General features: G+C 39.5%; 3 protein-coding genes across 5 annotated transcripts; 1 reads left to right on the top strand and 2 right to left on the bottom strand.

Annotated features, from left to right (window-relative positions):
- Nucleotides 1-4,840: 4,840 nt before the first annotated feature.
- stk16 (serine/threonine kinase 16) lies at nucleotides 4,841-12,126 on the bottom strand. The gene is made up of 8 exons (XM_070828568.1): nucleotides 12,014-12,126; nucleotides 11,500-11,624; nucleotides 10,554-10,773; nucleotides 10,334-10,467; nucleotides 9,837-9,924; nucleotides 8,243-8,371; nucleotides 7,955-8,076; nucleotides 4,841-6,993 (listed from the first exon to the last, which is right to left on the bottom strand). The coding sequence occupies exons 2-8, from the start codon at nucleotides 11,583-11,585 to the stop codon at nucleotides 6,855-6,857; spliced, it is 918 nt and encodes a 305-aa protein (XP_070684669.1). The 5' UTR covers nucleotides 11,586-11,624; nucleotides 12,014-12,126; the 3' UTR covers nucleotides 4,841-6,854.
- A 567-nt stretch (nucleotides 12,127-12,693) lies between these two features.
- pcnp (PEST proteolytic signal containing nuclear protein) lies at nucleotides 12,694-15,755 on the top strand. The gene is made up of 5 exons (XM_070829394.1): nucleotides 12,694-12,750; nucleotides 13,422-13,648; nucleotides 14,011-14,085; nucleotides 14,177-14,232; nucleotides 14,395-15,755. Exons 1-5 carry the CDS (start codon nucleotides 12,702-12,704, stop codon nucleotides 14,504-14,506), a joined length of 519 nt encoding a protein of 172 aa, XP_070685495.1. The 5' UTR covers nucleotides 12,694-12,701; the 3' UTR covers nucleotides 14,507-15,755.
- Nucleotides 15,756-15,839: 84 nt separating this feature from the next.
- LOC139200130 (interleukin-18 receptor accessory protein-like) lies at nucleotides 15,840-22,444 on the bottom strand. Of its 3 annotated transcripts, XM_070829367.1 has the most exons (12): nucleotides 22,314-22,444; nucleotides 21,566-21,764; nucleotides 20,419-20,578; nucleotides 20,161-20,329; nucleotides 19,427-19,498; nucleotides 19,048-19,177; nucleotides 18,777-18,931; nucleotides 17,678-17,815; nucleotides 17,141-17,251; nucleotides 16,899-17,042; nucleotides 16,709-16,824; nucleotides 15,840-16,363 (listed from the first exon to the last, which is right to left on the bottom strand). In XM_070829367.1, the coding sequence occupies exons 1-12, from the start codon at nucleotides 22,399-22,401 to the stop codon at nucleotides 16,124-16,126; spliced, it is 1,722 nt and encodes a 573-aa protein (XP_070685468.1). In that variant the 5' UTR covers nucleotides 22,402-22,444; the 3' UTR covers nucleotides 15,840-16,123. The 3 variants fall into 3 exon arrangements, with proteins under 3 accessions (XP_070685468.1, XP_070685483.1, XP_070685476.1); XM_070829382.1 differs by lacking the exon at nucleotides 21,566-21,764; XM_070829375.1 differs by lacking the exon at nucleotides 22,314-22,444 and having other exon boundaries at nucleotides 21,601-21,760.
- Nucleotides 22,445-22,848: the final 404 nt, after the last annotated feature.

Raw genomic sequence — 22,848 nt, 5'->3', positions numbered from 1 at the left:
TTCACTCATTCAGTGACAACTCTACTGGCAAGCGACATAAACACTTCCTCCACGCCTCCTCATCCATCACTCATGAAGCCCCTCCCTGCTGCCTGCTTGGCATTGGCTGGGCGGGAACGTGTTTAATCAGCTAATTTGCTCTTCTTGAGCCACCGTTAATGACCGCGCCACCTCTGGATTATCTTGTCATCCCATCCTCTTAATCAGTGCTGATGAACTGCTCCTTTTGCCTTTTGCCACGCTTAGCAAAGGTTATAGGCCTGTAATTAAAACTAATCTGTTGGGTCACGTTTCTTTCTTTAATTGGCAGAATAGGGGCCACTTCAGTAGCATTTCCACAGTGGCCGAGAGACACATAACTCTCAACGCACTGCAAATTAAGGAAACACGAGCAAATTTTGCAGCACATAGGCAGCATTTGGGGGAAAAAAAATACATAATATAAAAATGTAATGCAAAAATGCAAAATGTATACAAAAAAATGCAATGTGAATAATTTCTGTGCCACAGATACAAAAGCCAATGCTGCACATTCACCATTCTTAGTGTGCCCATTTTATTCATTTTCCCCAAATGCCATGAAGATGTTTTCTTCATCTTTATGTCTAAGTGCATCTTCCTGATACTCATAAACCCACTCGGATGCACAAGAAACCAGAGTCAAATTCCTTTTATGATTAAACATACTTGACCAAAAAAGCTGATTGTGATTCTGATTTATTTACTTGTGTTTCTTGAATTACAGCGTGTTGAGCTGTCAGCCACCATAAAGTAGCCATATGAAGGAAATGCAAACTGTTGGACTGACACAAATCTGTGTGAATTAAACAACACAAATGATTGAACTGTTTGTGATATTAAATTCTAATCTGGGCATGAAGAGGCATAAAAAAATGGGTAGATTTCTTTCCTTGCTTCATGTCATTTTAACAATATGGTGACCATTATTTTTGAGTATGCTGTCACAACCCTACAAAGCGACAAAGATTTTTTATGTTTTCTCTTTAGCATTTTACCAGTTAGACGGTTTGAAGCGCACACAGACAGGAATAATTAAGAGAAACAAAAGGAACAAGTGTGCTAAAGTCAAAATACAATACCAGTAGGGACGCACCGATTGGATACGTCAGATCTGTATCAGTGCCAATAGTGTCATTATTATGCAGATCAGTTGTCGGCCATGATGTGACCCATCAAACTTTAAAAGCAGTTTCACTCAGTCTGTTGGCTCGAGTGCCACGGCAATCCCTGTTCCACACAGTGATGTACACAGATTTTAGATCTGGGAAACGGAGAGGGCCAATACTGATTGTTATCTGATATAATCAGATAACCAAAGTTCAAGTATTAGAATTGATATCAAGAGAGAAAACGTTGGGCAGATCACTAGAGATCACATACTCGCTGTACCTGCCTTTGCTCACTGATTGACGGCCACATGCATTTATCAAATCTCACCACCATTGCTCGTTTCATTCCCCATGGGTGGCTCACTGTACCGTTTCCTGGTATTAACTGTAATTTAATTTACTGGGCATCCTACGTGTCACCAATCAGTCCTTGATTAGATAAAGAGAATAAAAAACAGCAGAGCTTTGAGTTATCAGAAAAAGAGCTACAAACCAGCACCTTGAGGATCTGCTCAACAGCCATAACCCATTATACCATACTGAATGTGAATAACTGGATCTTTTTATTTCTTGCAACATTAAAAACAACACTTGAAATTAGTATAAATTAGTATAAAACATGTTCACTGTATCACTGAAGTACTTTTCTACTTTGCTGAACTTTGGCTGAAAAGTACAACCTTTAACAAAAGGTAAGTCACACAAAAAAAAATGCAGGCATCTTTAGAGTGTGTATCCATTCTGGCAGGGGAAACAACAGGCATCTTTCCAGCACTGTGAAATTCAGTTTAGAGTGAAGGACAAAAATGAAGGAATCTGTGACTTTGTGCTGTTCTGTGTGATTTAGGTAAAATAGATCTGTCCAGGCTGTTTGACTTTACAGCTGAAGATCTTGTTCTAGCTGCTGGTTTAAGCCACTTTTTTTTTTTTTAGCCGTTTCAGCACAAGCGCGCATCGCTGTAGGGGAAAGAGTTGTGATGCCTTTAAAAGAACTCACAACACCCAACCTGTACTGACCTTATACGGCAAATAAAAACTATCGATCCTCCCTCACCAACTCCCACTTTAAAAGACTTATTGTGGAGCTCCATTTCATCTAATCACTTGGCAAAAGAGTCCAGGGTCTAAATAAAGAAAGAATAAATAAAAAAGTCCCTGGGCCAACGTGTTGCTCTCACCTTTGCAGATGAAATTACCCGAAAAGCTGTTACAAATCAATATAATCAATGCAATCAGCTAACTGACACAGGCAATCTCCTGCCAGTAAGTAAAATACCCCCGGTGGAGATCTTTCAATCTCTAGTGCCATAATTGCCCCCAAGGGCGACGTTAGGGTGTAGCATTTTGTACACTTAATTAAATTAGTGAGCTCTGTGGACAGGGTGGGTTGCCGAGCTCACAGAGAACGGATAGGTCTGGCCCTGAGCCAGTAATTAAGGCAATACCTTTCCTGATTACGCCAATCCCCCTTAATGAACTCATTATGCATTTTAACCCAAACACTCCCATGAATTAATGAGCACAAAGAAAGCCCCTGGATGGAAAGAACGCCTCGATCACGAACACAAGCCATAACTCATCCACTCAGCGGGGTAGACGTAATGTCCATATTTCTCCCTCTTTCAGATGCAGCCAAGGCTAATTTGGACTTGAGTGACAGCAAAAGTTCTGGGTCTGTACACATAAAGCTTTAAAGAAATAGGATGCCTCGTCTTGGAAGCAACAACAGAAACTTTACTGGCCGACTTTACAAGGTCCCGCTGGAATCATATCCAGAAAACTTCTGTATGGTCATTTTGCACACGAGACAGCATGCTCACACCCACATGTGGTCCAAACACATGTGTAAAATGATTTAAAGAGACCTAGGAACACTGCAGGGTGGGAGCAACTCTGCGCTGACCCATAATGCTTTGCTAATTAAATAATTCACTAATTGATTCATTGCCAAATCAATAAAGCCTGCAGATGGTTTATGGTGTAAGAGCCAAAGTGTTTGCATTTGAGGACTGGGGTTGGGTTACAATTGAAACACACACACACACACTCACAGGATCCAAACCGTCCCTTTAACCGAATGATGAGAAAAACCACATGAAATTGGTGCTAAAATGTAGGCGAACATTGAGTTGACCTTGCTTTTGAGTTGTATGACATCATTTCAGCCCCTCACAGGCAGATGATAGTGAATATAAAAGGTGGGGGCAGTGAGTGACTTTGTGTGTGTGTGTGTGTGTGTGTGTGTGGGCACGCTGAACCCATAAACACAGCTCCGTCCTGCACCCAGTCCCTGGGGAGTCTAGGGTATTTAGGTGGGCCGAGGAAGAAATCAGCTGGGATATCATTAATTCAAGTGTAATGAATCCTTAGGGTGTTTGTGTAAAAAAAAAAAAGGGCATATGCACTGCAAATATGTGGTGTGTTGTGTTGTGTGTACTTTATGACGGGTCATTCATGTGTGTGCTTGCATGTTTGCGCCTGGTAAGGTCGGAATTACTTTTGAAAGTAATTGGGACAGCAGTGAGGTGTGATATCCAGCTGATCTGAGTGGACAAAGAGGTTATAAATCCCACTACATGAGCAGTTTGATATTTGTTTCCAAGGATGTATGCGTGCACACACGCGCACACACACCCACACACACCCACACACCCACAAGCACACATAGACACACAGAAAATGGCCACCAGTGCTCAGTGCTATCAGGTGAGGGTTGTGCTGGTCTGCCAGCAGAGACGATTTATCCGAGACTGAGCCAACCTAATTTAGAATGTACACGGAGATGAAAAACTAGCTCGTTATTAAAAAAAAATAATAATAAAATCTAAATTAACATTATTAAACCTAAATGATTCAGAATCAACACTCCATGTTCAGATACAAAAATAGGTCATTGTCTACTTTTTATTACTTGTATTCTTTGCTACTCTACATGACCAAAATGATGTGGACATTTCACACATATGAGATGGTATCATATAGTGATATAAATCCTTCACTCTTCTGGGAAGGTTTAACGAAAATATTGGAGCCTGGCTGCAAAGATTTGCTCCCGTTCAGCTACTGGAGCATTAGTGAGGTCGACCACTGATGTCGAGTGATGAGACCTGGCTCACAGTCAGCTCTTCAGTTCATCCCAAAGGTGTTGGATGAAGTTATAGGGATAGTTCCGATTTTTTGGGGTGGGGCTGCATTAAGCACTCATCAGTAGTCAGTGTACAGACTTCTGGCACAAATCCTAAGCAATGCACTTCTATGGAAAATGCATTTTAGCCAAAAAAGAATTAAAAACTGTTTAACTGTACAATATATCTAAAAATTTTCATTGTTTCACCTTGCAGACAGCCGCTTCAGGTGAGAAACTGAAGCACTATTGACAAATTTACCCCACAGAAGATGGGAGTTGCTGATCTGCCACCGCCTTGATGGGTTAGTTGGTGTTATTGTGCGACTTTGGTGTTTTAATTGGTTAGTTCAGATCCAAGCTAATGAGTCAGTTTGTTGACCGAGGCGGTGGTAGTTAGCAACTCCCGTGTTCTGTCTAACTATGGTCGAGTACCTCATATGACCTCACTTAAAAATCCAAACTGGGCATTGTCGTGTTATAACTGGAAAGGATCTTCGCCAAAATGTTGCCACAAAGATGGAAGCACACTAGTGTCCCAAATATAAGTGTGCGCTTTAGAATGAAGAGTTCCTCTACAACCCGTTTTACTGCAAAGTCAGTGGAGATTTCATAGTTGTGCATTTCAGAGTGGTGTCTAGATGTATGCAGTACAGTGTATGCAGTATTAGCATTGACTTGCGCCCTTTTTCTTGAGTGACAACTTTTAAATGTAGTTTAATAGTGTGTTTTATTTCACAATTCTATTAAAAATGTATGCAGAGTGCTACATATTTCTATTTATTTATCTATTACTGTGCAGTAAATAAGAGATGAAAGAGAATAAACAGAATTTTCCATAATCGAATAAAACAATCATACTTATTAATATCTGTGAACTTCACCAGTACACTTCCTTAAAAAATCCTTAGTTTACCTGCGGCGTAACAGTTCTTCATTAACAACTACACAAAAATTCATAGACATGTGACAAATCTAAACTTAGCATTAAAAAGATAATATAATTAAACATGTCAATAACCTTTCCAAAAATTAACCGTGGAAGTTAACCATCAAGGAATTTTTCATAATATCACCACAGAACAGTCACAGAAGCATTCATCTTAACGTAAATGCCCAACGTATTATTTCATCAAATAATAGTTGTAAAAAAAGGTACCATTTAGGTCTACTACTTCTGACTGTCAGTCCCTTTGAGATGTGGGTGAACCCTGAGAGAACAAAAGTGTGAGACCACATTCACACAGGACAGGAAACCCAGAATTTTACACAAACATCGCTGAAATGGGAAATACTGATTAAAAACACAATACAGAGAAAAGTGAATTAAAAACAAAAGGTTAAATTGTAATGGCAGATATGACAAGAACTTCGACTTACAGTTTCTATTAATCAATCAAAAGTTAATTTCCTATTGTTTAAGTGTATAACAGTAAAACCTGACTCCTTCTCCTTCAAGATTTTTTTCTTTTTGTGTAAGCAGATACTCTTTGCTGTTTTACAAAGAGCCCATTCACACACTATCAGCTGTAGAGACAGAAACATGGTTAATCACCATGTCAGTGTGTGGAAGAGGGGACTGTGATGGTGGAGCACCTCTGTGTGTTCAAATGCAGCATTGCAGGTGAAGAGCACTCTGCCTCTTGACTTTTCGCCAATAGAGACAAACAGCGTGTGTGAAGGTGTGGAGAAAAGCTGAGGGCGATGTTTTTACAGCAATGTGTGTAACCACGAGATGTTACACACACAAAACTCAGGAATAATCAAGATTAAAAATAAAAGGGCCCATATTTCTTCTTGGCAGGGAATGTAATCTGATATGTATTGATCTCAGGTAGCTTTCATCCACCGGAAAGTTTGGCAAAGCTTTTATGTTATCCTTTAATGCTATTCCGTATTTTAGGACAAAAACATATGGTAGAAATATACTTATCTGCTAAGGCTACAGCCAGCACCCATTTAACTTAGTTTAGCATAAAGACTGGAAACTGGGGGGGTTAATTAATCTGCCTACCAGAACTTCTCAACCTCACTAATTAACCAGTTACATCTTGTTTATTTAAATCCATACAGAGAACCACCACATATCATTTCTAAATTTTGGTTGTGGTATAGGTAAAAAAAAAAAATAAAAAGACATAACATGATCATTGCTGAGTTTCGGAAGTGCTTGTAGGTGAATTTTGTTACCTGTGGACGCAGCCAGGCTAGCCTCCCCCTTTCCTGTATTTTTCAAAATGTCTAACTATCCCTTTACGATTGCAAGGTAAAGCCACATCAATATTAGCAGCAACACTTGACTCCTGCCAAAAGCATCATATTGCAGGGTCAAATAACATTTTAAGGCTTTTCAGATTTTCGTATCATTTGGTACATCTATAAAGGACTACAGGAGTCCACTGGGACACAGGCTTGATAGGATCAAACAAAAAGCTGATACTGTTGCCAAGCTCCCCAAGCTGACTGAAAATCTGTACCTGGGCTTCTACACTACAGTCAATAAAAAATAAAAATAAAAAAAAGAAATATTTTCAAGCTCAAAGTAAGAGGCATTCATTTATGTGTGCAAAGGTCTCCCACATCCAGTGCGCTGTGCAAGATCAGACCATGTTGGTTTGGGTGTTGGGGCTGCGACTCTGCAGGTCCTGTACCTGGTCAAGAACCCAGGTGATGTTTGGTCTCTCCTGGGGATTTGACACCATTATGGAGCTCAGCAGAATCTGCAGGCCTTCCGAGTAACTAGACACAAGACCAACAGACGCTAAATTAGAACAATTTAAGATTTTAATATTAATTCTGTTCACTTTGCAAGAAATAAAAAAACAGGAAGTGAGGTTTCCAGGAGTGAACTGAGTTCATACACAACAAAACCTAATCAAACTACATTAAGTTAGTTTGTAGTGCATTTGGTGAGTCAGAGTCCTATGAACTTAGCTGTTCTTAAATGCAAGGACATTTCAGTGAATTAAACTCTTGGTCTGCAATGCATGCATCCCCCTTTCCCTCCTGGTCTTCTCTGGCCCCCTCTTGCTCTTCCTCTCCCTCTCAGGTGCTCCCGATCAGCTGATTAGAGGTTGGCCTCTATCTAAGGGAGGCCAGAGAAGAAGGATCTCTGTCCTCAGATGAAACAACCTTCAGATTTTTTTTTTTTTTTTTTTTAGGATGGAGTCATGGCAGACTTGTTTTTGTGTATTAGTTTAATTCATCTACTGTTTGGTAGGGTAGGGTTAAAGTTCTGTGTCTGACGGCCTATTGTGTGGGTGGCCCAGATTTACCACCCATTCTGTTTGGGCAGGCCTCCTGACTGCCTTAGTTTTGGTTAATTTTTGGCGATTTTTGTTCATAAACCCTTTTGTTTGTGGAGTATAACTTGGGTATGGCTTCTCCTTAATGTGTTGCTGGTCACCAGGGTTGAACCAAACGGTTTCTTTTTGTCGCCATAACAAATGGCAATAAATAAGGGGTTTTAATTTATATGATGCAGTTAGTTTTGTTGTTGCTAGAATACAGTGTGCCCTTCAAGTCACTGACAGTTACATTGGGATGGTTCACATTTTTCTTCTTTTCCTAAACTTCTCAGTTAAAGAAATGGCTTGGGATTTTTCCTCCCACTATCCACAGCGGTAACAGGAACTGATACCTCAATTGGAAATTCTCTGCAAGTTACACTCTAAGATAATGTTACAGTCTGAAGACTGACCTGCAAGACTGTGGGATGGTGACTGGATTCTGAACAGCCAGGGCAACACTGTCCCCCCTCTGAAATACCAGGTCATACGGCCCCTCCAACATCATCATGCAGTAAAGCACACAGCCCAGAGACTGGAGGAGTATGGGAAGACATCAAAAGAAGTGCAAAAGTAGTAATGAATTAATTATTCACAGTCTAGACACAACACCAGCACTCTCTTTCAGAGACTTAAGGATGTCTGAAAACAACATGCACAACATACACAATCCAAAAGGGATGAATAATATAAGGCTTTACCCAGATATCAGTGCGCTCATCTATAATGCAGTGGCTCTCTACATTGAAGAGTTCAGGAGCCCTATAGGAAATAGTACACCGCTGGGCTGCCCAGTCCTGTATGGTCATGGCTTCTCTGGTTCCTCTAACCTGTAATAAACGGAGTTTTAAAATTCTCATAGGGTAAGGAAAAAAACCAAAACAGCAAACTTTCAAAACGTCCACTATGAATGTTTCAAGGGGAAAAGTAACTGTTGGGAGCAAATTTGATAAAACAAACTTGCTGCAGTAACAACAGTAACAATAAAGTGTTTCAGAAACATGAGAAACTTCCACAAGGAAGGGGTTGCGACATGCTACTATTGCATTTTTACATGTGTAAAGCATCTACAAAGATCAAAGCTGTATTTTGGAAAATTATATTCAGTATCTGTTCATTACAGACCAAAACAAATGTGCACCTCACTCCCCCCCCCATTAATATTGCAGCTCCGCAGCTAGGTCTCTCGTTCATTCTTGTTCATTCTGTACAAAATCACTGGTTGACAACGTCTCTTAGCTTTTATAATGCTGTGTTGATCTGGAGTTGATCGTGCCCACTCTAGTTAATGCTTCAAATCTCATCAGAAGCACCCCAGAAGCGACTTGGCTCTTAAGATACGCGCAGGTCTATTATAATAATAATAATACATTTTATCTAGGTCGCCTTTCAAGGTTCTCAAGGTCGCCGTACAAAATATAAATAAAAGTGCAATACAACAAGTAAAAACGGGTATAAAAACAGACAATAAAATATAGAAACAGTGCAAAATGATCAGAGGGAGTAGGAGAGTTTGAAAAGATGGGTTTTGAGTCTGGTTTTAAAGAGGGGTAAGGAGACAGAAGCTGCGGCCTTGCTGTGTTAAGCGGCACGGAGCAGATTAGACGGGTAGGAAGTCAGTCAAACAGGCGGCAAAGAAAATCAGGTCAGTTTTCAAAATAAAACACTCTGTGCAGCCTTTCAATAAAATATATTCCTCCACCACATCAATATTATTTTATAATTTGAGGTTCATCTTGGCTTGTAGAAAAACATTATCACGTTAGCCTGCTGTCATTGGCTACAGCACAACAAAGTACTAAATACACACAAGAAACACATTTAAAACAGACAAAATAAGAAACAGAGCCTGTTTGCTCATGTCAGAAGAATGAAAATCAAGGGGAAATCAACAAAATTTGAGCAAGCCATCTTGTCAGCCAGGCAAAATGCTCTGCTTCTGAAACTCTCCCACGAAGCCGCAGAGGACGGAGCATAACCGGACCAAAGCTGTAACGCGACACCGACGTGCTCAGTGGGATTGCGGTTTAACTCCACTGTATCTTTACATAGCAAACAGTTGTTCAATGCTTTGTTAATTCTGAATATATTATGATAGGGCCTTTGAGGATGTGATTCAGCAGCATTAGAAAAGTAACTCTGCCACCTAGAGGTAGAAATCTGGACTTCCTTTCTAAAACAAGTATTGTACATCAGGCTTCAATTAAACTAACTTGAGAGTTGGTGTTCAACCAGTAGTATCAATGCATGTGAAGTGAAATTCTTACCAGCTCTTCATTGACCCTGCACCCTTACCTCAATCCTGGCGCGGTTCATAGAGCCCAGGTCCATCAGAACTGGCCTGTCATCCTCATCCAGAAGCACATTTGTGGGCTTCAAGTCTCTGTGAAGTGATAACAGACACATAGCCCGTGTTCAGATGTCCACAATTGTGTTGAATAAAAAAGGATTACATAAAAGGTTTCATTTTAGAAAACTGAGTAATCTTAAAAGATGGTCTGGCAAATAGCAGTATCTCACTGATTTGGCTAACAATCTGCAGCTTCTAACAATTTGGGATTTCTCTAATAAGTTAAATATTGTTTACAATATACAGTCAATGTATTTTACAAGTTGAATGATCAGCCACATGCATCCATGGAAAATAAACTGATTATCCAAATAACTGAGCCCTGATGCATCTTTTTATAATTTTTTACCACAGTGCACTACAAACGAGAATCCGGGACTCCAGTATGGCACTGGAGTTCACGATGCATGTAAATGTTTGTAGTATGTGGAGAGAGAATTACCTGTGTGCATAGCCTTTTTCATGGATAGCTTTGAGTCCAGAGCAGATTCCACGCAAGATTTGCAAAATCTGTCTTTCAGGCATTGAGCTCCCCTTGTCTCTTAGCTTCTCCAGAACAGACCACAGACTGCCTTTCTGTTCACAAAAACACACCAACAAATCAGAGTCAGATCATGACCCTCAGGATTATTCTGACCACACTAACCACTGCACCAACTTACTGTAATATAAGGTAGAAGTAACCAGGCTTCAGTCTTGCCTCCAGTACCAACAAAGGCGTGTGCAACCAGGCTCAAAATGTTGGGGTGATTGAATATCTGATGCATCTCCACCTCTGTCTGAGCCTCCTGACGACCTTCGCGGTCATGACAGAGGATCCTCTTCAGGGCATAAAACCTCCCATCCTTTACCCCCTCTACCAGATCAACATAACTGAATCCACTGATGAGAGAAGACAGACAAATTAGAGTTCAGGAGGAGCATATACATCTTTAAAGGATTAGGCTGGTGATGTTCAATATTTTGTTGTCAACAAATCCCATTAAAACACCAACATCAACAATGCATTAGTCCATCTCTCAATACTTCTCAGCATCAAACCCATTTGTTCTGAATGAAAAACAGACACAAGTATGCTGGTAAAATTTTTGTTTTGACTCTCAAACAAAGACTTTATGCCGAAACGCTTAAAGAGTTTGTTTTTGGGTCTAAAATGACCATGTTATGCCAATAAAGGCATTTTAATTGTTAATAAAGAGAGTGCCTTGGAGTATTCTTGTGATTTTTATGTCACAAATATACAGTTGAAAAGGCCAAATAATTTCTTATGACAGCGGGGCACAACATTTTTGAGAAACGTTCCTCAAAGAGGAATAAATAGGAGATTCAATGTGCTAGTATGGTGTATATTGGATTTACTAAAAACACCTTAAAGGATGAGGATGAGAAAGACGTGAGGCTCAGTGATGTGTTTTTGTACAACAATTGACATCAAAACAATAAGGTCTATCAAGCTTTGGCACCACAGACAATACAAGCATGTTAAATCATCAAATGAATTCTTTTTGCGACATATTTTGACAAACAAATATAAAGCAGCACGACACTTGACCTTAAATATGGAGTTAAGTCGTCTTTAAAACATACAACGTTGATGTGCTATCTTACCCTTCGTCTAGTTTCTGGATGAAGTAATATTTTTTGTTGTCAATTGTGATCGAGCCACGGGAGCATATGCACAGGGTCTGCCCCATCTTGACTGGTTCATCGTTTAATACCAAGCTTTTAAGGACCTGGAAGAAAAAGACCAAGTAAAAAATATTTTGAGAGACAGCCAGAGACGTGCAGGCAGTGGTGCCTTATTACTAGTAACGTTAACAGGCTAAAAACATTCATTCACTGAAATCAAACTACATGATAACCTACTGATCAATTGTAAAAACAAAAAACATAAACAAAACATTTGTTAAGAAAGCTAAAAATGTTAGCTAAAACAGCACATCACCAACATATAACGCAACCGTAGCAACTTCCGGGATACAAGGGCAAAACGGCGACAGTAACACAGATTTTTCACGTTACCCCCAATTACTGTGCAATTTTAATTAACTACCTGATATAGTGGACGGTCAAAGACAACATACTGAGGCTAAAGCTGGTGGCGTTTGGTCTTCAATCTTACCAGCTTGCTTTCAGTACACCAGCTCAGCTTGCTGTCATATTTCCTCTTCTTCTTCTTCTCTGTCTTATTTTTGGTTGCTCAGGGAGGTTGACTGTGCAACACCGCCACCATCTGTTTCCCGGAGTGTTGAACACAGATTAAATCATAAAAATCAAAGAAACTCCACTGCCCGGTCCACATGACAGCTTCATTAATGTTTTAAGAATCTGAACTCCTGAGATTTCTGCGCATGATTAATCAGACGCATGAACATGAACACTCACATAAACCTAAGAAAGCGCAGAAAAGGGTTGTTTTTCTTACCAATGTATACGCTGTTTGTCCATCACCACAATGTATAGGTATATTTTATATGTATTTGTATCAATGCACACCTGTCTGCCAGTGTATTCTATAGTGTTTTTTATTAGATCATATTTGAATCCTGTATTTTACTATATTAGTCCTACACTTACCTATACTATTTTATGTCTGTGTCAATTAGACGTTTTTTCTATATGAGCATTATTAGAATGAACCTGAGAATCTAAGCTAGGGCTCTCATTGTCCACCACGAACTGTTTGGTTAGATAGATAATTTTAAAACCTTTATATAATTAGTTAGTTCTTCGTCCCGTTTCCGATGTGCGTGAAGCCTTCCTTGGCACACAGCGCTCACAGCAGACTAGCGGCATGTTTGAGAGGAGAAATGATGGCGGATCACGATCATCACAGAAGGGGCTCCACCGACGACGGAGGTGATATTTATGCTGTTTTCGCGTCTAAAATATGGTTCAGACATGAGCAATATTTGTTAGCTTGTTTTGCTTCTCATCCAGTAAGACTGTCCCCCAGCTAACTAATGTTACACACAGGAAATGTTAGTAAAAGTTAACGTTAGCTAGCAACACATATCATTGGTTAGCTAATGCTAATACGAAGTTACAGCTAGCTAACATTGTTTTAACCTCTCCTGTTTAGCTATGTAGTTGGGGCTGACTGTAACCACCGGGATAAGTTTACTATTAACGTTAGCCAGGCAATAAAGCAAAGACCTGCTTGCAGCAGACATGTATTTTTTTTTTTAGCTTCCTAACCCAGCGTTAGCTTAGCTAGAGTGCAAGTAGCTAACTTAAGCTAGTTAGCGCAGTTTACCACATAAATGACGACGATTATTATCTGCTGCCTAACCCGTCGTGCAGTAACCTGTTATTAACTAATTAACTTAACTGAATATTGTAGGTAGTTTGAGCACACACAGTCCCCATGTGGACTTTAAAGGCAGTAAGTTAACTAAATGGTAGAGGGGAACATAGCGTTATTGGTTCGTTGATGGCTAGTAACGTTAGTCAAAGGTGATAGCTTTTTATTATTCACCAGTTCACAGAAAACAGTTGTTCACCTTGGTGAGTTGTCTTGCCTCAAGCAGGGCCGCAGGAGGAGGGAGGCAGAGTGAAAACTAAGCCTGTCTCTTGTAGCACTGTGGGAGGAGAAGGGGCCGCGGTCAAACGCACATCCCAGCATCTCACACCCGAAGATGAGGACGAGTCTTCATCGGACCCACCAGCGCCCTGCAAAGTCTCCAAGATAGGCTTTAGCATGAGCAGTCAGATGGGGAAGAAGTCAAACCCCATATCCATCAAACTTGGAGCAACAGTGAGTGCATAGCAAAGGATACTAACTGCAGATTGTTTGTGTGAACAAAAATGAAAAGGTTATATATGATTTTGCACAAATAATTACAGTGATGATGATGTAACTTGCATTACAGACAGTTGCACCAGCGTGTGAAAATTAGGGCAATTAGGGCCCCAAACTGGATGCAGGCTATATGTTTAACAGTTATAAACACATACTGTTTGTTGTTGAAATAATTAAAACATGAAAGTTGTGTCTGTGGCATTTGTTGATAAACTTAGCTTTACTTTTACATTTTATGAAGAGACTGAAAATGTGTGATGCTGCTAAGTTGTGTTATTTTAGTTGATTTCCCCCGAAATCTTGTGTTCTTTTATTAGAAACCCAAAGAGCCTGTACCAGTACTTCCTCCAAAAAAGCCAGGGCTGGCATCTGTTTTTAACGAAGACGATGATGTAAGAGCGCACACACAGTAATGTCATGTTTGTACAAATCCATAAAATATGAATATGCAGTGGCTGACTTGAACTTTGTCTTTCCCTGCAGAGTGAACCTGAGGAGATGCCTCCAGAAGCAAAGATGAGGATGAAGAACATTGGCAGGTATATACACACATTTAGATGATGTACTTTCTAATTATTTCCTCAGCTTCTGCTTTTATCAAACATTGGGTTTTTGAATATTGTTAAGATAATGGCTACATTTCTGAGTAAGTCATTTAGATTGCTTTTGAGTTTGAAGTGACACATCTGCTGTCTTTTCAGGGAGACGCCAACATCCGCAGGACCCAACTCTTTCAACAAGGGCAAGCAGGGCTTCTCTGATCATCAAAAACTTTGGGAGAGGAAGATGAAGGCCCAAGCAGACAAATTGTAAAAGACAACCACATTGTTTTTGTCATTAATGGATAATTTTTCAGTTTAAGCCATGTCAGAGATATCTGTGAAGGCTCAAATGATTCCTCTCAGCTTCTGTGGACATGCGATGAAGAATACCTTAAGCCTTCTGTGATGCTCTGTGACTGAAACACATTTACGTTTCTAACCACTACCGGCTGATGCTAACTGAGAGCAGAAGTATCAGACCTCTGATGAGAGGTGCAGAATGGGGAGATGAGACAAACAAATTAGCCAGAATATTGTTTAAATTGTGTAAAATGTACCACAGTTGCTTTCTGCTGACTAATGAGAAAATCTAGCATCTCATAGCCCTCCTGCCCCATTTGTGACATGCTCGTTCCCATCTGAAGCTGGTTAGGTGTGGGCCTGAGCAAGCTCTCAGTGTTGCTTGTCTAGTATTTTTGTAAAAAATGTACATAAAAGTGTGATGTTTTATTTTTAAATCTACAAATGTGAGTGTGTCTGCACATTATGTTAACTGTGTGTGTGTGTGGGGGGCATAGACTAGATGTACAGATGGATTGTTTTGTTTTATTTAGTTTTTCCACATCAATGTACAACCCTTTGTTTTCACCAGCTGTGCCACCTCGTAGGCAATCTTTTGTTTGATTTTTATGTTTGATAAAGCTTTGTGCCACTATTTCTGGCTTTGCTTACACAGCGCTGCATTTCTCTCTGCTTCACTGAACTTTACTGTAGAAATATTGCTTTGTTCATCTTTTTTTCACAATGGAAGGACTTGGAATGGAAGGAATGTTTTATTTTATTTTTTAGTTGACAGTCGGGGTGTTTAGAATATAGGTTAGCAATGATAAGCAAACTCTCTTCATCCCCACTTTCACATGAGAAAGCCCACACTTCAGAAGCACAGCCCCACATTCTTTTAGTCCAGATACATTTGTAAACCTTTAGTGACTTCTCCTGTGTCTGCCAGAAACATACTTTGAATTCGTCTGTGGGTTGTCCAACTGTGGTCCGCATATCTCCCAAATGAATTGCATTGATATCCTTTGCTACAAAACTGTCTTATCAAACAAAACTCCCAAAAGCCAGTCACACTAATAAAAAATGGATGGTATGTTGTGTGTCAAATGTTCATTGTTGACATATCTGCTGAAACAGAACACATGATGAACCTCACAACATACTGACATTGTTTTACTTGCACTGATAAGAAAACAGCTGGATGAACACTAAGTTTAATTGTATCCATCTTTTTTGTCCTTGTTGCTTATCAATGTACTTGTATATTTTTATGCTCGTTCCTTTTAATGCTTTCAATTGAGTTCTTAAGCAATTCTTTCACACTGTTAATTTGAAACGGTTTTATTTTTGGTGCAGATGAAAATCAAAGACAGGAGTACACACCACTGTTATTCTCTCGAGCCTGACAGAGAGTGGCTCACTTTGTCCCCTGAACAAATATGTGAACATTCATTATGAGCTGGCATCCCTGCTATCCTGGAAACTCCCATGACGCATTTCTCTAATCAAGTGTTGCACTTAGCTACAAACACTTTCAGTGAAGAACGTAGTGATACAAGCTGCGTTAGAAAATAAATACTCTGTACAACATGTTAGGAAAAAAGTCTAATCATTGGTCCTGCGCCAGTGAAAATGGCTTCACTCTGTGAGCGGGCATGGCCTTCATCAAAGAGCTCCAGAAGTTGCCGGCGGTTCTCTCAGGTTTGCCTGAGGTCCAATCCAGACTGGGTAGCACCTTCAAGGCCCTCTGGACCAGTGTGGGCAGGGGGGATTCTGGCTGGAAAAGGGATCCTGAGGCTCTATTGGTCCATATTAGAATGATTTTGTGAATAGAGTTTTGCAGCAAAGCCTACAGATATGGACCAAGTGGCAAATCGTTAGTGGGGTGTGCTTTTTCTGAATGAACCATGTAAAAATGAATCAGTGGGTATCAGTGGTTTTGCTTGTGGTGTATCTTAGATCTTTGAACCTGTCTTCCATCTACGCAGCTGGTGCTTTCAGTTTATGCCGATTATGCGATTAAACCGCTAGTTTTTCAAGAATTGCATTCAGGATTTATGTTGCTGGGAAGTGTAATTTAGAAGACAATAGTTTCTTGGAATTAAGGAGGAGTTGTGAAACTCGCAAGTACAGTCACTCTGACTGGACATGAACGCAGCATTAGTCTTCTACTTTCTGTGTAATGTGGGCCTACCTGAACTCCTGATTCCAGTACAAACACGGCATTTCTGTCGGAGAGGTAGTCAGCTGACAGGAGACAGATAAGCATTTGGCTCCTCTGTATTGCAAGAGCCACATCATTTGTATACACTGTAATACAAAATGGAAACCATCAGGAACATTCAACACACAAACACAAAGACACACAAAGCCGAGCCTCTTACCTCCTCCAGGCAGCACGTCCCTGTCCATCAGACAGAGACGATACCCCCACCAGCCCTCCATTACTTGGGGCAGAAGGACTTCTAGTGGCCTCAGGGTGGCTTTACCCTCCCCAGAGTTCAGCAGGTCCATGCTGGATAAACATGCTGCCAATACAATAAAAGTAGTTAATTTACTTTCCCAGCGTAGGCACTTGAAAATAAAATCCAGACGCTCATACATTACACTAAACATGTTTGCCTACCTTCCTCATCAGTGTCACGTCGTGAATGGGAGGAAGGGGTCAAACCTCCCTCCTCCTCTGCTGACGGAGGGCTCCACACATACGACAGCAACACATCAAAGTCTTTCTCATCTGGTTGGTGGTGTTGGATGAGAAACACAATTGTGACACCAACACCTGAGAAATTTAAATCTGTAGTTTTGATTCTCTATACAGCCGCAGTAACACTCTGAACAAGTGACAAGATTATTTAGCAAGATAGCGAGACCTCTGTTTGTGTCTCCACAAATGTTATCACAGTGTACCTAGCATACAGTGCATGTATTTACTACTTTAAGCAATTATCATAATGCTTCAGTCTGTTTATTAATTTAATATTTTGTAGGGGTTAAATGCATTTACACGAACATCAAAACAAATGTAATCTTCATGTTGTGGCAACAGTTTGATCTAGTTAAGTTAAGCCACATCCTGTGAAACGGAGTGGCTTCCGCGGTTAGTATGCATGCAAGAAAAGTTCGCCTTTAGGTTTCTACTCTATATTGTGTGCACTCTGACCTCCATCTTGTTTTCCACGTTGGAAGTGCAATCTGTAGATAAGCTGCACTTCCAGCCATTTCACATGCAAAACGATTCCCAGCCCAGCTACCAGCAGCAAAGACACAAGGGGATAGCCAACCAGTGACTGCCATTTTACTGAAACCCGAAGCAAAATACACTCATTAGACTTTAAAACTGCGATCATTGACTTGGGTGCAGCAGAAACGAGCTATGAGCACAAAACAGACATAGTATCACCTTATAAAGGTATATGGAAATCTTGTTAATGGCTTATGTACACGTCCAGCAGACATGTTGCCACAGCAGCGTTCATTTGGAGTCATGTTTGTGTCCACCTGATGAATGAAAGTCATCAGTGTTCGCCTTCTTTTTAGCTCTGTTTTTTGACTCCACTTCCTCCACTTTCTTCATATAGCTAGGAAGTAGATAGTAGGTAGTGTGCAGTTGGTTGACCTCTTTGTTGCTTTTTTTTTTTTTAGCTGAAAGAAACTAAAAATCTCAGTAGAGCTGATGAGAGCTGCAGAGTGAAGGGATAAATCAGGCAATAATGGGTTCATTGCTTTCACACCAAGCAAAAGTCATTTAATCTTTTATAGATATGAAAAATATTGATTATTGCAGCTTTAGATGTTGCCTGCACAAAACTAAACCTAATGTTTGAGATTTAGCACTTATATCTGTGTGAACATGAGTGGCTACAGAAATAGGTTGCCTGATGGATGGTGTCACCACTGAGCTGACTGGATTGGCTACATCATTTTTTATCTTAATGAATGGCACTTTTTGTGGTTGATAAAATGGGTCAAATGCTGCACGCTTCCTGACCACAGGAGTTTAAACAGGGGTCCCAGCAGCCTTCAGTCTCATAGCTTTGAGCACAGAGGCTGGTTCATCTTATCTCATCTTATCTCATCTCATCTTATCTTCAAGTGGATGCTCAGCTCAAAATCTACATAGATCCTTTGCATTTTACCAGATGCTCATCACTGAATATTGATACTTAATATAATTATTTGCACTGTATTGTAACAATATTATGAGAAAATATATTATGAATAAAACAAAGACATGAAGGTGAGAACAGAAATGACAGTACCTTTAGTTTTCTCCTTGAGGTTGATCGTGACATTGCTTTTTCCAACAGTGTTATAGGCGATGCAGGTATATGTGTTGTTCAAGTGTTGTGGAGTCACCTCTTTTATGATGGCTCTTCCTGTGACATTGAACTCTTCGAATGTCATTCGCTCCTGTCTGACACGGGAAAGGAAAGCAAAACCGAATCATCACACTTAAATCCTCAGATTTTACGAATTTCGAACGATCATGCACTTTGTGGTCAAAATCAAACAGTGACTGCAGTGACTCACTGTTGCCTTTCCATGTGTAGTAGAGTCATATTCTCCATGTTGCCACCATAATGCATGTACCACTGAACCACTGGCGAGAATGTAATCTCAAAAGGAAAACCCGCCTTACATGTCAGAGTGTGAGACTGACCTAGAGTGAGAACAAAGATATGTCCATCATAATCTAACCCTAAATACCCCCCAAAACGGTAACATAATTCAGTGGAATACTTTCATACAAATTTCTAAGATCCATGGGTCAGCCGTATTCATATAAAGATGAGACCCTCAAGTCATTATATATCAGCAATAACAACAAAAGGCAACAATTACAACCAGATGACAATACAACAACATGGCGGATTTCAGTTTTAACTTGTGCCCCATTAGATGCACTCACCAAGCTCCACTTTGTCCGTCATGTTGGCCTCAGGATACAGGATCCTGGGGGAGGAATCTGCTGTGTAACGAGCTGTTTGGGAAATAAAGTCGCACAGTTCTGCATCATAAGCTGTTGATTTTACTGAGCGTGTGGAAAAAGATAACACAAATAGTATAGTATAAATCAAATCTGAGTTCTACTTTGAAATGTGTAAGAGTGTAAGAAGGAGCACTTTATATGATGAGAAGAATCAAGACACAGACACAACAGAAACAGCTTTATGCTATTGCCAAGCTCTATATGGAGGATGTGAAATGCCTAAATTAAAACAAATTAAGTAAAAGATACATATATACATACATACAAATACATATATTTTATATGAAATATATAAAAGAACAGAATGAGTGAGTGTTCAATGTTATATATATATATTTGGGCAGTGGCGAGCAAAGTTTCTCATAGTGAGAAAGACTAAGTATTTAAGTACGTTTTTAAGTATTATGCAATTACATAACATAAAACTTTGTTTCCAATCTATTTTTTGATTGAGTGTGGAAAGGTTTCCTCTCAAACCTATTGTTTGATTGCATAATTAGACACAAAAGTAATCTAAAACTACTCCCTCAAGTATATAAAAAAAATCTGTTTGTTTCAACTAATCAGAAGATTTACTTTCTTAAAGGTGTCAACACTTAAAAGGTTGAAATGATTGTATTACGGGGCACTGGTTTCCAGATGTAGACACTTACGTACGACTGTGACGTTAACAGCCATCCTGAGGGTCCATTGGACTCCTTGCTCAATTATTTGTCTGTCACAGAAATACAGACCAGTATCTTCTTTATGGACTTGGCAGAGATGTAACAGCCCATTCTTCTCATAGGAAGCTCTACGCTGCTCGGACACAGATCTGTTATGCTGTAAGAAAGCACACTTGTCTGACTTTTTGCTGTGATTTGTAAGTTTCCATTGTGAGCTAATTAATCCTGTCCAGGTGTACACTTCACCTTGTACCAGATGACATCTGTGTTGTCACTGCAGTTGAGACCCGGGCAGCTGATATTCCCACCTCTAGCCACGAGCAGCGTTTCACTGCTCTGCTCAGGCCAGAAGCATCCCAGGCTGCTTTTCTCCACCACCTGTAGATGGATGAACAACATGCTGCCACTGGACAGCAGAGAACTGAAGTCACTCATGTGCGATCTGCACACATCAAAAAGACATTATTAGAGGATTTTAAAATGCGTCAATTACTATTTATTAATCATTAAAGCATAGGTATAGGCTGCAATAGGCCAAGCATTGTCATGGAACTCTGCTGTGACTGTTGAGCTACAAAAGAGATTCAATGACTGCTGTGAGCTTTCTGCATGAAAACCCAATATAACCATCTATATTCTTCTGATACATGAAATTTTCTTCAAAATTTTGTTTTCTTTTTTGCTAGTTAATTGGGGGTTTACAATGCATCAAGATATATTGGCTCTGAATCTTCATTTCTTAATTTCTGGTACTGGTTTTGTTTTCTTGTTTTGCTTGTTTATTTTGTTTGCCCTGTTTTTGTCTAGTCTGTTTGCATCGTCTGGCTTCTGTCTATATTTGATTTAAAACAGTTTATTTTATTTACACATTTATTATTTTTCTTTTATCTTTCCTCTTAACATTATTATTGTTTCTGGAGGGGAAAAAGCCAAAGTAAGCCAAAGAGCACACTATTGTGCAACATGTGTCAGAATGGTTTAAATGGAAATGAGTAGTTTCTCAATAGGAGGCTCAAAAGGCACTACAAGAAAAGGATAAAAATTGAACAAGAAGGTAAATTGGCTAATATATATGGCTTGGTTTTAGGAAGGTGAAAGAAGAAACTGAAGCCAGTTTAAGCCAGTTTGAAGGACACAATTACAAAAACAATATCAGAAGGATATCGGCCCTGCGGTCCAGATCAGGACATTTAAGAGTGATCCAGATCAATAAGTAGTTGGAAGAGTTAGACAGGACAGATAACTAAGTATAAAACTAAGTTCAGGAACAATGACCATGTTTCAGTCACACCTCATTTCCACACCAAAGTATTTAAGCCTATCATATCCATTTCTTCCCCCTTTGGCTCAGTTTTCACATCCCTCCCACCTAAAATAAAGAAACATGATTTACTTTGTGCGGCATGTATATTCGCCAGAATGTTTTACTTCAGCTCGGATCTTCTTCCAACAGTCAGGGGATGGCTCTTCATTTCCTTCTCTGCTTTCTCCAGTCTTGACACACATCATCTCCATCTCCATTAAACATGGCATTAAAAACATTTCCCCCTCCACAGCTCTATAGCGCCGGTATGTGGTATTCTGCTGGAGACCTATATGTAGAGACAGTTAAGGAATTCTGCGGTTGGTGCAGTCGTATTTAGGTTTCATTTTAATCGTCCATACTTAGAATATATACATTATTATTAGTAGTAGTGGTATTATTTGTATCATTATTATTATTATTATATAGTACAGCTCCTCACTCTGAGTGTACATGTTGTTATATATTGTTGTTGGTAGTAGTAGTAGTGGTAGTAGTATTATTAGTATTATATAGTATAACGCCTTACTCTGAATGTACATGCTAAATATTATTGTTATTGGTGGTATTATCATTATCATTATTATTATTATACATCATTTTTTATACATACTTTATATATTTATATTTTTACTTTGTGTTTGACGTTTATTCTTATTCTTTTGGAGCTGTGTGTAACAAAAAGCAACTTCCCCCTGGGGATTATCAAAGGAATTCTGATTCTGATTCTGATTTTAGAAGGTATGGGAAAGCATTACTAATTATACGAGCACTTCCTTTAAAACGCATTAGATACATTAAAAAGAAATACTGAAATATAGGATTTGTTTTTAAATACCTGTTCGTTTCTCTCGATGGTTTTCCACACAGCATCCCTCCAAAGAAATGGGAAAGATAAAAATGAACAGAATGTACCCAGTTTGCATCCTGTGTCTCTAAACCTGTAAGCGTCAGCTGCTGACTTCAGTTATCATTCTGAAACCTTTTTTTCCCTACCATTTACTCATGTATAACCAGATGTGGAGCTGTCTCCTCGTCTGCTGATGACATGATGACATGTTGTAGTAGGTGGTTTGATAGGGTTTCCTGTTTTGTTGAGTTTCAACACGGTTTCACTGGAACCTGCTCAGTAGTGTCACTGGAAGGTGTTAGCCGCAGAGGAACACTTCTTCAACATTTTACTTTGCTGTGAAAGGAAACACTTATGATAACTTATTATAAGCTAAAGGAAATGCTTAATACTTAACTACTAGACTGCATTCTATATGTGCATGGCATGCTTTTTAAAATAAAATTCTGCAAGCAATTCTAAAGGGAGATACAAACACAAAACAAAGTTTTCTAGGAGTAAATTTAGAGACCGATTGCTGCTA

Source organism: Pempheris klunzingeri, chromosome 1 (genome assembly GCF_042242105.1).
Source record: "Pempheris klunzingeri isolate RE-2024b chromosome 1, fPemKlu1.hap1, whole genome shotgun sequence".
Classification (NCBI taxonomy): Eukaryota; Metazoa; Chordata; class Actinopteri; order Acropomatiformes; family Pempheridae; genus Pempheris; species Pempheris klunzingeri.
Note: the sequence above shows the minus strand (reverse complement) of the source record. Positions and strands in the feature narration are given on the sequence as shown.

Bases quoted from the DNA above. Each gene is read 5' to 3' on its own strand.
- stk16 (XM_070828568.1), bottom strand. From the start codon at position 11,585: ATGGGGCAGACCCTGTGCATATGCTCCCGTGGCTCGATCACAATTGAC. The intron at 10,774-11,499 runs GTAAGATAGCAC...TTCTCTCATCAG, and splicing joins ATCCAGAAACTAGACGAAGG to TGGATTCAGTTATGTTGATC. The intron at 8,077-8,242 runs GTAAAGCCTTAT...ATACTCCTCCAG, and splicing joins ATGAGCGCACTGATATCTGG to TCTCTGGGCTGTGTGCTTTA.
- pcnp (XM_070829394.1), top strand. From the start codon at position 12,702: ATGATGGCGGATCACGATCATCACAGAAGGGGCTCCACCGACGACGGA. The intron at 14,086-14,176 runs GTAAGAGCGCAC...CTTTCCCTGCAG, and splicing joins TTTTTAACGAAGACGATGAT to AGTGAACCTGAGGAGATGCC. The intron at 14,233-14,394 runs GTATATACACAC...CTGTCTTTTCAG, and splicing joins AGGATGAAGAACATTGGCAG to GGAGACGCCAACATCCGCAG.
- LOC139200130 (XM_070829367.1), bottom strand. From the start codon at position 22,401: ATGCAAACTGGGTACATTCTGTTCATTTTTATCTTTCCCATTTCTTTG. The intron at 18,932-19,047 runs GTGAGTCACTGC...TTCCCGTGTCAG, and splicing joins CTACACATGGAAAGGCAACA to ACAGGAGCGAATGACATTCG. The intron at 17,043-17,140 runs GTAGGCAAACAT...TTGTATTGGCAG, and splicing joins ACGTGACACTGATGAGGAAG to CATGTTTATCCAGCATGGAC.